This window comes from Chlorocebus sabaeus, chromosome 14 (assembly GCF_047675955.1).
Source record: "Chlorocebus sabaeus isolate Y175 chromosome 14, mChlSab1.0.hap1, whole genome shotgun sequence".
Taxonomy (NCBI): domain Eukaryota; kingdom Metazoa; phylum Chordata; class Mammalia; order Primates; family Cercopithecidae; genus Chlorocebus; species Chlorocebus sabaeus.
The window spans coordinates 93,310,232-93,325,840 of NC_132917.1; the positions used below are offsets into that span (position 1 = coordinate 93,310,232).

General features: G+C 39.0%; 1 protein-coding gene across 6 annotated transcripts in view; it reads left to right on the forward strand.

Moving 5' to 3' along the window:
- Positions 1-15,609, forward strand: part of ANAPC1 (anaphase promoting complex subunit 1) — a 117,461-nt gene that overhangs the window by 31,871 nt on the left and 69,981 nt on the right. For all 6 annotated transcript variants that reach the window (XM_037994280.2, XM_008008372.3, XM_037994281.2 and 3 more), the window contains 5 exons: positions 3,296-3,430; positions 6,351-6,491; positions 7,011-7,071; positions 10,272-10,459; positions 15,332-15,406. In XM_037994280.2, the coding sequence (XP_037850208.1) occupies positions 3,296-3,430; positions 6,351-6,491; positions 7,011-7,071; positions 10,272-10,459; positions 15,332-15,406 (600 nt within the window). The remainder of the gene's footprint in view (positions 1-3,295; positions 3,431-6,350; positions 6,492-7,010; positions 7,072-10,271; positions 10,460-15,331; positions 15,407-15,609) is intronic.

The following is a 15,609-nucleotide window of genomic DNA, read 5'->3' on the forward strand; positions in this document are numbered from 1 at the left end:
GGTCAGGAGATTGAGACCATCCTGGCTAACAGTGAAACCCTGTCTCTACTAAAAATACAAAAAATTAGCCGGGGGTAGTGGTGGGAGCCTATATATAGTCCCAGCTACTCGCGAGGCTGAGGTAGGAGAATGGCGTGAACCCGGGAGGCGGGGCTTGCAGTGAGCCAAGTTCGCGCCACTGCACTCCAGCCTGGGTGACAGAGCGAGACTCCGTCTCAAAAAAAAAAAAAAAAAGAAAACCTTCTGGAAAGGATTTACCTTACCTTTCTAGATGCCATTAAGAATCTTCATGATTCATGGGAGGAGGACGAAATATCAACATAAACAGGAATTTGGAAGAAGTTGATTCCCATGACTTTGAGGGGCTCAAAACTTCAGTGGAGGAAGTCACTGCAGATGTGGTGGAAATAGCAAGATAATTAGAATTAGAAGTAGAGCCTTAAGATGTGACTAAACTGCCAAAATCTTGTGATTAAACCTGAACACAATTGCCAGACTTGAACAGAATTGCCAGAATCTTATGATCAGACTTGAAGAGTTGCTTCTTCTGGATGAGCAAAGAAAGTGGGCATATACAGAAAACAAATATTAAATGGCAGATTTCAATCCCACTAGGCCACTAGTTAAATACAATGGTCTAACACAAATAACAGAGACTAGCAGAAGGGATTAGAAAATACAGCCCAACTATATATGTTGGTTATAAGAAACTTTCTTCAAATACAATGACATAGGTAAGTTAAAGGATGGAAAAAAGATATATTATGCAAACAATAATCAAAAGATAGCTGGAGTCACTATAAAGTGGGAAAAAAAAATGACCAGGAACAAAGAGAGACTTTAGTTAAAGGGCCAAATCACCAAGAAGGCACCCTTGAATATTTTATAAATGTCAGTTCATTCCATTTGGTTGATAATGTTGTTCATGTCCTCTCCATCCTTGGCAATTTCTTTTCTTTTCTTTTTTTTTGATACAGTGTCTCGCTCTGTCACTCACGTTGGAGTTCAGTGGTCAGATCACAGCTCACTGCACCCATGACCTTGTGACTCATACGATCCTCCCACCTCAGCCTCCCAAAGTGCTGGGATATTACAGACATGGGCCACCGCACCCAGCCTGGCAAACTTTTTATGTAGGAGTTCAGACAAGTATCTTAGCCTCTATGGGCCACACGCAGTCTCTGTTACATATTTGTCTTTTGTTTTTTTTTCCTTAACCATTTAAGTACGTAAAACCTATTCTTAGCTCACAGACTGTACAAAAACAGGATACAAGCCAGATTTGGTCATGGAACATAGTTTGCTGACCAAGGATCTAAATAGATGCAGAGAAATCGTTTGATGAAATCAAATATCTGTGATAAAAAAAATTCTCAGCAAACTAGAAATAGAAGGGGACTTCCTCAAATAGATGAGGGACATTCAAAATTTTCACTGTGCCTCCTGGTGAGGAGGAAGGGAGGGCCGTGACTTTTTTCTTGGTGTTTGCAAAGAGTAGGGCAGGTATAGTGAAAAGTTTCTGTCCTGATTGGTCACTCTTTTCCCAACACTTTGGCTGGAAAGAGTAAGAGTTTCTTAGGGCCTGTTTTGTCTGTGAACATTGGAATGTCTGTGTTGCAGACACTTTGAAAGCCTGAGCTTGAGTCAAAAAAATCAAAAACCTAGGGAATTCCTCATTAGGCCATTCCTGGGTCTCAGGTTACTAGCCAGTTGGTCTTCTTTTCTTTACTTTTTCAGAATCTTCTGTTAGTTGCATTATAAATTTTATTCAGTTTTTTTTTTCTTTTTGATGATTAATGGGGGAAATAGCATGGTATGTGCTTATCCCATCTTTTCATAAATTAGGGGTTTGAGATAGCTTTTTAAAAATTATGCATAACTAGTTCTCATTGTTATTTTTTTTTTTTTGAAGCCGAAGGATTTTATTGGTGCAACTCCTATTATTTTGTTAGCTTTTGAGTAGTGTAGTAACATGAATATATATATTGTTAAGATCTCATTTTAGTTCTGAGCATCTCCTTTTTAGTCTTATCACGTTTTCAGCCTGTACAGATGTGAATTTCTGTTTTTCCTAAGTACCCTACAGATAGCCAAAATAAGGAGTGGTTAGCATGAATTGTCAACTCATTCTTTTTTTTTTGAGATGGAGTTTCGCTCTTGTTGCCCAGGCTGGAGTGCAATGGCACAGTCTCGTCTCACTGCAACCTCCGCCTCCTGGGTTCAAGCAGTTCTCGTGCCTCAGCCTCCCAAGTAGCTGGGACTACAGGTGTATGCCACCATGCCCAGCTAATTTTTGTATTTTTAGTAGAGATGGGATTTCACCATGTTGGCCAGGCTGGTCTTGGACTCCTGACCTCAGGCGATCCACCTACCTTAGCCTCCCATAGTGCTGGCATTACAGGCATGAGCCATCGTGCCCTGCCAACTCATTTTTTTTAAGATCAAATAATTTATTCTAATTTATATAGAGTATTTTTGAGGAAGAAATAATTGAGAGTTTATTATTGAAGACAGATTGTGTACGGGAGAGCAATTTGAATTAGGTTGGATTTAATTTCTTGAGCATTACCTGACCTTATTTTTTAAGCCCCTGGGGGATAATTGGTACTCTTTCTCTCAAGGTTTGAGATTTCTAAGATTGTTGCCTATAGTCTGTGAAAGCTTAGTGTTCTTACTGTCTTTATGACCAAAAGGTAGAAGAGTGCATAGTGTACAGATTTTTATAGAATGTGTTGACTATATTAAACATTCCCCTCCTTGCCTGCACAAAAAAGTCTTCAGTAATGAAGAGAAGGAATCCAACCAAGAGAAATTACACCAAGTTGTGGGAGACCTAGGTGGGCAGATCGCTTCAGCCCAGAAGTTCAAGACCAGCCCGCATAACATGGTGATACCCTGTCTCTACTAAAAAATACAAAGTTAACCAAGTGTAGTGACATGTGCCTGTAGTTCCAGCTACTCTGGAGGCTGCGGTGGGAGGATCACTTGAGCCTGGTAGGTTGAGGTTGCAGTGAGCTGAGATCATGCCACTGTACTCCAGCCAGGGTGAAAGAGTGAGATCTTGTCTCAAAAAAACAAAAACGAAAACAAAAACCCAAAATTATACCAAAATATTTGCAGCTGGATGGTGGAATTGGATAGATTATTGACATTTGAATTGTTTCTTTGTTGTGTTTGGTGAGCATAAACTTAGAAATATCAAAAGAAATATATGTTTACATTCCTTAACATTTTATTTAAGGATATGTTGCATTAAAAACAATATTTTTTTTCCACATGTTTTTATTGCTTAAAGGTGGGAAAGGTGTTTATTCCTGGACTGCCAGCTCCTTCTCTGACGATGTCCAACACAATGCCTCGGCCCAGTACTCCACTTGATGGCGTTAGTACTCCAAAGCCTCTTAGTAAACTCCTTGGATCATTGGATGAGGTAAGAAATGGACTAGGTATTGTCAGAAAGTTAACGTTTTTTAAAGAAGCTTGGTCAAATATTAGTTCTTTCCATGGTTAACTTAATTTTAAGTTAGTACTTGAAGAATAAATGTTTTCAAACAGAAGTGATTCAGTTAACATACATTGACCTCCCCCGTGATGTGTGTGATACTTTTTGAAGGTGCTAGAGAGATGGAAATGATACATTCTTTTCCATCTAGGGGTCTCACAATTGTGTGGAGTCGATATACTGTCTGCATAAGAAATTAGAAATTAAGAAAGACTCATGACTTACGAATGAGGAAAAGAGAGTACCATCGTTGATTGACTGATGGGAAGAGAACATCCAATGGGAGGACATGGCAAAATCAAAGCCTCATCTCTGAGGCTGTCAGTCTTGGTTTGGACCTTGGGGATGAGTAGGATATCTGTAGGTAGAAAGGAACATTCAGGGCAAGGAGGAATCACACAGGCACAGGCAGGAAGGCCAGATAATGCGGAACATTTTTTAATGGATATTTGTATCTTCATCTCCTAATCATTAGTTAAGGACTCAATAAATCTGTAGAATAAATACTGATAAAAGTACAAGTAGGGTGCGGCAGGATAGAGTTTGGATAACAATAATCTTTTTTGAGCATTTTCTATGTGCTAGGCGTTGTTCTCAGTGCTTTATTAGTATTATTTCCTTAGAACAGCTTTATTGAGAAGATACTACTATGAATCTTTTTTTTTTTTTTTTTACAAATGAGAGGTTACAAATGAAATAAACCTAATAAGTGGTAAAACTGGGATTTATACTCTTACTAATGTGCTCTTAAAGGAAGAAAGGATGAAAAGGTGGTTTTATTCTGAATGCAATTGCCAGGGCCTTACAGGATTTTGAGAAAGGAGTTACGAGGTTTTGGATCTGTGTTGTAGATAGGTGTATTTTGGGATTAAAGATAAGGAGACCAGTTAGCCTCCAAGTGAGGTTGTCTGTGTCAGTGTAAGAAGTATGAAGAGGGTCTGAATATGTGTGGAAAGGAGGGAATAACATGAGAGACCTTGAGACGTAGAAATGAGTTTGACAGCTGATTGGTTTTGTGCTCCTGGGCTGGGGAAAGGTTATGTGACATGAGGCTCCGAATTCTCTGAATGACCTGGGAAGGTACCTGGATTTACTAAGTTAGGAAGCCTGGAGAAAAGTGGTTTGTATTTAAAGAACATGTGAGTGTGGATGTTTAGGGACAGTTCAAAGGGAAGGTTATTGTTATCAATTGTATTCGATAATGTCTGTGTCTTCATTATATTTTTAAACATGTGCAACATTGAATTTTTTCCTTTACACCAGCACATTTGCAGAACATTCAAAGGGGAACTGGAGAAGTGTCAGAGTGTTTTGTGTGATTCGGAAGAATTTCTTTTATAATGGAAAATGGTTTCCAACTTTTTTAGAATTCTGTAAGCCTAGCAACAATTAGTGCCTTTTTGATAGGTGTAAGGTCATGGAAATAATAGTCTAACACATTGGCTGATGGCTTTTCCACTTCTCTGGAAGATTTTGCTGGTAGACTTAGAGCCAGGACCAGTGGAGCTGAATTTTTCCTGGTGACTTTTAGAGTAGAATCTGGAATAGAATAAATACATTTTAGTCTTGATTGTCAGTGTTGACAAGATACTCACTTAGAGATATATAAATTGAATTAAAGGAACCAAAAAAGGATCAGTGGTCATAACTGGAGATGAAGATTGGAAGCATCTGCATGTAGATAATAACTAAGATCGTTTAAATTTTTTGTTTGCATATCTGCAGTAAAGCAAATACATACTGTTCCTGTATTTTTGAGTAAATAATTGCCTATAAGGGAAATGCCACGAAATACTGGTCTCATTTGCTGGCTTTTTCATTATTGTCCTTTCTTCCTGGGCTCTTAGTGCCTCAGCTGCCTCAAATCACAGTTTAGTGTTTTTTTTTTTTTGTTTTGTTTTTGAGATAGAGTCTTGCTCTGTCGCCCGGGCTGGAGTACAGTGGTGCAATCTCACCGCACTGCAGCCTCCACCTCCTGGGTTCAAGCAATTCTCCTGCCTCAGCCTCCCATATAGCTGGGACTACAGGTGCCTGCCACCATGCCTGGCTAAATTTTGTATTTTTAGTAGAGGTGGGGTTTCACCATGTTGGCCAGGCTGGTCTTGAACTCCTGACCTCAAGTGATCTGCCTGCCTCGGCCTCCCAAAGTGCTGGGATTATAGGCATGAGCCACCGTGCCTGGCCCACAGTTTAGTCTTTAGCCTTGTAAGGTTGTAACGGTGCTGCTGGCTTCTCTCCCTCTTAGCTATGACTTTCCTTGCATATTGTCAGCCTTTCCATATATTCCTCTTACCACCAAGATTTGCAGATGGCCAGAGCAGGAAAAGCAAGGTTCCCCAAGAACGCTGGCCTCCTTCCCTGCAGTTGCTTTCTTTAGGTGAGAATGTTGGCCCCCTTCCCTGCAGTTGCCTTCTGTCCTAGATCTTGGTCCCTCAAGTCCAGGTTGCTTCCACAGTTTTCCCACAGCCATCAATTAGACGTTTTCCTTTTACCTACCTTTTCTAGTTGTTTTCTGTGAGGACCTTGGTTTGCTGGTACTTCATTGTATCTGGAACCAAATTTTTTAAAGAGCCAGGGTCTTGTTATGTCACCCAGGCTGGAGGGCAGTGGCTATTCACAAGCTCACTACAGCCTCAAATTCCTAGGCTCAAGTGATTCTTCTGCCTCAGTCTTCGCAGTAGCTGGGACTCTACAGGTGTGCACTAGCATGCTTGGCTTGGAGCAGAATGTTTTTAAATCATTACATCTTATTGTTTGTTAGACCATATGCAAAAAAGAAATAGTTGTTTCCTTGTCCTTAATTTCTCAGAAGACAATTCATTTGTGTTATGTTTATGACTTTTTACAGGTTGTTCTGTTGTCGCCAGTTCCAGAACTGAGGGATTCTTCAAAACTTCATGATTCTCTCTATAATGAGGATTGTACTTTCCAACAACTTGGAACTTACATTCATTCTATCAGAGATCCTGTCCATAACAGAGTCACCCTAGTAAGTATAAACATTTGGTAGCTTTCCAAGAGGTGGGCTGGCATTTCAAATTTGACAGAATAGAAAATTTTGTCTGAAAAATGACAAACATTTCTCATGATTTAAAAAAATATTGTGTCATTTTTTGGCACTATTTTACTTTTTACTATACAGTAATTCTGCTTGTTTTCTACAGTTTCTGTATTTTTAAAAACAGTGAAAATGAAAGCTTGTTGGGTCAGTTGAATTGTATGTTGATACGATTTTTTGTCTTTTCATTAAAAGTAAATGTCCTTTTGATGATGGTGACTGACTATATAAAGACTAGACACTTTTTATTAAAACAAGCATTTTGGAAAGCATTTTGCAAATAATTACATTTAAAGTTTCTGAAATTTGGAAGTGTTCATTTCTGTTTGAAAATTGTTTTTCATTTATTTTATTGCTTTGATAGGCAAAGTCTTGTACCAGCTATTTTTAAGACATTCAAAGACTTAGAATGCACAGATTTTATTTACTTTCTCATTTGTTTTCATCTAGGAACTGAGTAACGGCTCCATGGTTAGGATCACTATTCCTGAAATTGCCACCTCTGAGTTAGGTACGACTGAGAAGTTTCATTTCTAAGACATGAAGTAATTGTGATTTACATTAATAATTGGGGTTTTAAACATTATTTTGCCATTTTTGAAGCCGCTGGATCAAGTTCTTAGCTTTGTAGAGGAGCTTTAAAGAGCTAGGGAGTGCTTTGTGATGTCTACTCTGTGTGTGCTCTAAGGCTGGAGTACAGGTGAAGGATGTGCTAGTTCTCTTCCTCTGAGATTCTTCTGTTGAGGAATATAATGCAGTGTAATAATATATGGACATGCCGACTGGGCATGGTGGCTCACACCTGTAATCGTAACACTTTGTGAGACTGAGGTGGGCGGATTGCTTGAGGTCGGTAGTTCGAGACTAGCCTGGCCAACATGGTGAAACCCTGTCTCTATTAAAAATACAAAAATTAGCTGGGTGTGGTGGCGCACTTCTGTAATCCCAGCTACTCGAGAGTCCGAGGCAGGAGAATCGCTTGAACCTGGAATGCCGTGGTTGCAGTGAGCCGAGATCGTGCCCCTGCACTCCAGCCTGGGTGATAGAGTAAAACTCTGTCTCAAAAAAAAAAAAAAAAAAAAAAAAAAATATATATATATATATATATGTATATACACACACCACATATGGACATGCCTCTTGCAAGAACATCTGGGAAACAAAGCCTAAGCAACTAGGATATTTCTTGGCATATTTAATGTTTTTTGTTTTTTTTTTTCTGTAATGTATTAGTGATATTTTTAATCTTAAATGTCTCAATTTTCAGATAAGTTGTGAAATTAGCATAATTGCCTTAATTGAATAAAACTTAGTATTATTGTCAAAATACAATCAGAATTATCTTAATAAATATTGGATTCTGCTTGAATTATTCCTGAAATGCAGTTTCAAAATGCTAGAGGAGAGTATTTCTGAACATAGAATAGTAAACAAAATATTAGAATTCAAGGGATTTGCCAACAAATGTAGGTTAAGAAAAGAATGCCTGTATGATATAAGGAACTTCGTGACATCTGTTGGTTTCAAAATCTAACTGTCAAAGCAGGACATTGGCAGACTGTAGACTAGAATGACTTTTTCATTTTCGGAATTTTCACTGGGTGGTAAATGGTATTCCAAGTTGATATACAGATTCCTTGTCTTTTAAAAGGTATTTTGTAATCACAAGGCCAGGTACCTATAAGTATTATAAGCCTAAGCAAAATGTATAAAAACAGATAATAATGGAGGAAATTAAATAAGTAAAAACAAAAAAATTTCCCCCTTTATAGCCAAATAAGCCCCATAGCTTATGTACATACGTTTATGTATTTTACCTACAAAGGGTTCTCACACACTCATGCAGCATTGGATTTACACTTATTTTGGATTCAGCTACGACATACTTGGTTATTTGGTATTTTAATATTATTTGCTTCCAATCTGTGCTGTGTGAGTGTGGATGTGTTGCTGAGGATGGGCCCAGTGGCATGACAGTGGAAAGGGAAAAAAGAATCCTGGAAGAGAGGATATGTGAATACAAAAACATTGCAGTTTGGGATTATTTACTACTAAAAGTAGATTTGGGTCTCTTCACAGTGGTAGCCCTGGCCGCTCTGAGGGGCTCATTGTATGCCAGTGTAGTGCTATAATTGACGTGGAGCCATTGAGAATGGTATAAAGCCAGGTGTGGTGGGCTCGTGCTTGTAATCCCTCCCCTTTGGAAGGCTGAGGTGAGGGGATTGCTTGAGTCCAGGCGTTTGAGACTAGCCTGGACAACATAGACTCTGTCTCTACAAAAAGAAAAATAGAATTAGCCAGGCCTGCTGGCATGTATCTGTAGTCCTTGCTACTTGGGAGGCTTGACCTGATGGACCACTTGAGCCCAGGAGTTGGAGGTTACAGTGAGCTATGATTGCACCACTGCACTCCAGCCTGGGGACAGAGGAAGACCCCGTTTCTCTTTACCAAAAACAGAATGGTGTAAATTATGTGGTATTAACTCTTAACCCTTTTAAGGCAGAGAGCATGTGAAACATTTTAGAAACTGAACAATGTCAGAAATGAAAGTTATAAAGCTTTGGTTCATAGGCATTTAGAACTCATTTAGAACATCATGTAATGCTAGCTAAGCATTGCTATTTGTGATGCATATATTGAATATTATGTATTTACTGAAGTATTTAAGCAGTATTTATATAAATGTATAAACATAGAAGTTGTATGTTTTTCATAGTGACTTTTTTTTTTTTTGGAGACAGTTTCACTCTAGTCACCCCGGCTGAAATGCAATGGCGTGATCTTGGCTCACTGCAACCTCCGCCTCTCAGGTTCAAGCGATTCTCCTGCCTCAGCCTCCCAAAAAGCTAGGATTTCAGGTGCCCACCACAATGCCCAACTAATTTTTGTTATTTTTAGTAGAAACAGGGTTTCACCATGTTGGTCAGGCTGGTCTCGAACTCCTGACCTCAGGTGATCCACCCGCCTCGACCTCGCAAAGTGCTTGGATTACAGGCATGAGTCACCGCGCCTGGCGCATAGGGACCTTTAATTTGTCACCTGAGCTAGAACATCTTTAGAGTGAAAGGGGGAGCAGTTAGTAATTGCTGAGGCAATGGATGTAAATCAGTACTGTCTCTGGCAAACTGGGCTATTTGGTCACTTTATTTCTGATTCAAAATTAATGATGGAAAAGCTGTCCTCAGCTGGGCACAGTGGCTCACACCTGTAATCCCAGTGCTTTGGGAGGCCAAGGCAGGCGGATCACGAGGTCAGGAGTTCGAGACCAGCCTGGCTAACATGTGAAACCCCGTCTCTACTAAAAATACAAAAAATTAGCCTGGCGCAGTGGCAGACACTTGTAATCCCAGCTACTTGGTGGCTGAGGGAGGAGAATTGCTTGAGCCCAGGAGGCAGAGGTTGCAGTGAGCTGAGACTGCACCACAGAACTCCAGTCTGGGCAACAGACAAGACTCCATCTCAAAAAAAAAGAAAAAAAAAAAGAAAAAAAAGCTGTCTTGAGACCTCTTTCAAGCCTTGTTGAATTCAATAGTTGGTTTTGGTTTCAGATGATTGGTTAGGTAATGTTTGCATCTCATTGGCTCTTTAGTGACAATTTTCTTTTCATAATAATTGGCCTTTACATAGTAGAAATTTAAAAACTTGATTATTGAAAGGGAAAAGAAATGCATGCAGAGTAAGAATACTAAAATTAATCTTTGCTTTTAATAGTACAAACGTGTTTGCAAGCAATTAAGTGTATCCTGCCAAAAGAAATAGCAGTTCAGATGCTTGTCAAGTGGTACAATGTCCACAGTGCTCCAGGAGGACCCAGCTATCACTCAGAGTGGAACTTATTTGTGACTTGTCTCATGAACATGATGGGTTATAACACAGACCGCTTAGCATGGACTAGAAATGTAAGTAAATACAATTGTTTTCTTTATGAGTTATTCTGTTAATGTAATGGTTGGATCATTGGTAATGTAACATTGGCATACTTCTATCATTCTATCAATGTAACATTCTATCAAAATAATAGAATAATATTAAGGTTTATTGTATCTATATATTGTAAATCAAATCTCATTTAATATTTAATATTAACGTTTTACTAGTAATTATAATTACTGAGCTTTAGAATGTTAAAGCATATATGACTATTTCTTATTTCACCTTTGTAAGATGACTGCAAGTTATGCTAGGATTAGTGATAGTCTTGGTTTTATTGATGAAGAAACTGGATCACAAAGAAATCACAGATCTGTGATTTTTTAAAAAACTATGACTAGACTGCACCTTCTGACTCCTTGTTTAACGTTGTTTTCTGAAGACAAGATTGTCTGCTTACACACATGTTGTTTGGGATGTGAGGAGGAAGGTTTGATTTGAGGGGGATTTAAAGTACTTCAGCCTGAGTATCTACTCTGTTAATGGTATAAAGCCTTATCTCTCACCCTCTTCCCCCAGAAACATCCTTACAGGCCCTTATTAGATTATTTACAAAATCAGCAGAGCGGTGTCTTCAGTATTGGTGATCTCTTTCTAGCTCTGGAGATCCCTCGCAGGACGACCTTGCCTGGGTCACTCTGAAAAAAATCACTCTAGATTGTAATTATCCTTTTTCTAGGTAACTCAGCTGTTCCATTCTATACATTTTAGCCTTGTACAGCAAATCCATTTTTAAAACTTGCTTTTGTCTCAGTTATGAAAGGAAAATGTGGAAAATGGAGGAATTAAGAAAATAATTATACTACTCAGAGATAACCACTCTAAACATTTTTGAAGTTACCTTCTGTATAAAAATATCAATGAAAATTTCCCATCTCATTAAAAAATTTTTCTAAAAAACCTCCATCATTTCATCATAGTGTAGTTTTGTCATAGTTAACCCATAGCTAATAATAGTACCTTGTGAATCTTTTGTTTTCCTTATTGTGAGTAATTTATAAACATCCTTTTTCACGAATCTTTTTTTTTTTTTTTTGAGATGGAGTCTCTCTCAGTCGCCCAGGCTGGAGTGCAGTGGCGCAATCTTGGCTCACTGCAAGCTCCGCCTCCCGGGTTCATGCCATTCTCCTGCCTCAGCCTCCCGAGTAGCTGGGACTACAGGCGCCCACCACCATGCCCGGCTAATTTTTTGTACTTTTAGTAGAGATGGGATTTCACCTTGTTAACCAGGATGGTCTCGATCTCCTGACCTTGTGATCTGCCCACCTTGGCCTCCCAAAGCGCCTGGCCTTCTTTTTCATGGCTCTTTAACCACATCTCTAGTTACTTCCCAAGAACGAATCTTAAAAGAGAGACTGTTGGGTCAAGTAATGTTTGGAAAGGGGTTCCCAGGTAACATTCTCACCAGCATCATTTACAAGTGCCATTTCCCCATAGTGTTTATTTGTGGTGTGGTGGACCTTTGCTAGCTTACTGAGAAATTTTATCTTATTTCTGTATAAGTGAATGGGAATTTTTTTTCAAAATTTCATCAGTTATTTATAGTTCTTATTTTTTGATTTGTATTTCATGTCCTTTGTCTATGCTCCAGTCTCTTCTCAGTCCAGTGGCCAAAGTAATCCTGTTTGATGAAGTCAGGTTACATTAGTCACGCGTCTGCGTAGGATCCCCCAGTGACTTCCCATGCCACTCATAGTAAAGACCATAGGCTTACAAGATGCCATGTGACCTAACCCTTGCTTACCTTCCTGGTCTCATTTTTTAATGGTTTGCACACATCATCCCAGCCACATTAGCCTCAGCTCTGTTCCCTGAGCACTGCCAGCATGTTTCTGCCTCTGAGTGTTTGCACTTGCTGTTACCTCTGTGGAGAATGCTTCCCCGCCTCTCTGACAAGACGTGCTTAGGTCTTTATTGAGATGTCACCTCAGTGCTGCCTCCTGTCTCTCTGTGTAGCGTTACACCTGCCTCCATACCTTTAGTGCCATTTACCTGTTTTTTTTTTCTTCTCACTTAAATATAATATAGTATATATTTTACTTGTTTTGTTTTGTGTCCCTCCTCCTCCAGCTGGAATGTAAATTCTAGGAAGGCAAAGATTTTTGCTTAGTTTTGTTTACTACTTTCTTTCTCCAGGACCTGTGGTATTGCCTGGCATAGAAGGATACTGAGTGAACATTTGTTGAGTGAATGCCATTTTCCATCTGAGTGAGATACTGTTTTTAAGAGTTTGTGTCTATTTCAGCACATGAAGGAATTGCCCTCTGTAATTTCCTTGAGAAAAATCTTACGAGACAATAGGGACAATTTTCTTTTCTTTTTTTTTCCTTTTTTAAGATGGGGTTTCGCTCTGTCGCCCAGGCTGGAATGCAGTGATGCTATCTTGGTTCACTACAACCTCTGCCTCCTAAGTTGAAGCGATTCTTGTGCCTTAGCTACTCACTACCTGCATAGCTGGGATTACAGGCATGCACCTCCACGCCTGGCTAATTTCTGTATTTTTAGTAGAGACGGGGTTTCGCCATGTTGGCTATGCTGGTTTCAAGCTCCTGAGCTCAAGTGATCCTCCCACCTTGGCCTCCCAAAGTGCTAGGATTCCAAGTGTGAACCACGGCACCTGGCCTTCTTTTCTTATTTTAAACAATTGTATCAACGTGACATTATCCTCAATTTTTCTGTTCTTTATTACATGTGAAAGATTAAGCCTCATAGAAACTGTAGATTTCTACATTATGTAAAAGCACGTCAGCTGTCTGTAGTTTTGTATATCATTGTCCTTGGAACTTGTTGATGACTACAGATTGTTGTGTCCTAGTCTCTGGCAGAGAACCTATGCCCCCTCGCGTTTCCATGTTTTGGGGAGGACTGAGCACCTACCTATTTTTTCCTTTGCAAAGCAGGACATGGCTCTTTGACTTACTTATTGCATGATAATTATAAAGGAAGGAATAAGGAAATCAATTCTTGAGGCCAAGTTGCTTTGCCATTTATTTATAGGACTGCATGGTTAAACCCTTGCTATCTTTTGTCCTCATAGTCAAAGCTTAGGATGAAATGGTTCTCATTGGCAAATGGTTTTCATTTTGCTCTGTTCAGATTTATTCTTTTTGTTTTTGTGGAATACAGAATTTCTGCCAACGACTAGTTATACAATTTTTGGCATTTCTTTGTGCTTTCTTTAATTTGCTGATGTGTTAAATGAGTGCATTGGACTGTACATAGTAGGAACAGTTGCATTTGGGGTTAACTTTTTGTAGCTTTTGGGCTGCTCTTTTTTTCATTAGCTAAATATTGAATCCCTGCTGTGGGCCAGGCATGATGCCAGGTTTCTCACATATACCCTAAACAAAACAGACTGTTCCTCTGGAATTGACTGTGCTCGGGGAAACAAATAATATTTGATACATGTGTTACGATAGATGAAGGGTAGGGGTCCATAGGAGCATATAACAGGGTTGGCTAACCTGAGACACATTGAAAGAATGAAGATTAAGCAGATCCATGTATGGTACAAAGAGCCATCCTTATCAGGCAGTTTCAACTTTCTTATAACTCCGGGCCTTACGAATCTGATAATTATAGCAGGGACATTCTTTTTGACTGTGGGACTTTGTGTGTGTTGTATTTTGGTTGAAGTTTTAGGTAAGATAGCTACTGTTTTATTTGTTGCTTTGATATCACTGTTATTACCAGGTTTTTTATAATATGTACGAGTTGGGCTGTTTTTTATTTGAATGCTTCACAAGCAAACCTCTCTCAATAACATTCAGTTTTAAAAATCACTTTATTGCTACCTATGTTTAGTTTTTATATAGAAATCAACTCCGTTTAGGTGAGTGAGTTGATAAATATGTAAGTTTTTTAGCATAGGAAAATAGCCATTGCCATTTATAGAGTTACAGTTTATTAGTTGATAGTGCCCATGTGAAGTAGCTGGGGCAGCAAAGATTATGCCAGGGGAAATTGAAGAAGAACAACTTGTAGAAAACTGCTTTTATGTAGTTGTATTAGTTAGAAGATAGGCTCACTATTGTAATAGAAAGGCCTCAAAAGATACAATGGCTGAAACAAAATGTCTGCCTTGCTTACATAACAGGGCGTAGCAGATAAACAAGCCACATAGTTATTCAGGAACCCAGGTTGATGGAGGATCTTTTGTCTTCGGTTCAAAGATTGCCATTGGTTGACTGCGTTCCAGTCAGGTGGAAGGGGCAAAGAGCCTGGAGGAGCAGGTATAGGACTGGACTGGTCCTGGAAGTGGTGACAGTGACTTCCATCTATAACTCTGTCAAAGGGTCACACCTAAGGAGGAGGCAGGGGTATGTGTGTAGTCTGGCTGTGGGTTCAGGAGAAAGAGGAGAACAAAGATTTTCCAGAGTAGCTGCTTGTCTCTACCATAGAATTGTTAGGTAGTTTACTGTATATGGACTATAAATAAATGTTTGCTTAGTTCTAACATTTGACTGATATTGGGCTGATCCTTTGAGACTTCTATATATATATATAGTGGATATGCCTAAAGTTTCTTTTTCTACCAAAGATGTGATGTGATCTGTGTCGTTACAGAAGTAGGAGAGGGAAGGGGAAACTACCATTAAAATCAGTACTTAGGAGCCCAGGCACCGTTCTAGATGTTTGCACATATTAATATGATTTCATTTCATCTTCACAGTAATCTAGAAGAGAGGTATTTAAATAATGACTTTCCAGTTAAAAAATGAGTTTTGATGGCTTTCCTCAGTTTCCATAATTGGCAGAATTGATTTCTGAATCCTTTAAGTTGATCAATTGACAGGAATGAGTTTATGATTTTTATCTTTTCTTTTGGGGTTGCTTTTCAGTTTGACTTTGAAGGATCACTTTCCCCCGTCATTGCGCCCAAAAAAGCAAGGCCTTCCGAGACTGGATCTGATGATGTAAGCATTTTTATTTCTTGCTAATACAAATTAATTTGTGGATGTTCATACTAGTCTCCCACTTCTTGGTATTCCTGTCAATTCCTCTATCTTTCCAACACCTTTCACTTTATTTATTTTAATACTGAGTAACAATTATTTTGAAGAGTAGGCTCTGTTACATTTTCTGTGGCCTTTAATGATTATCTAAAAATTAATGTATG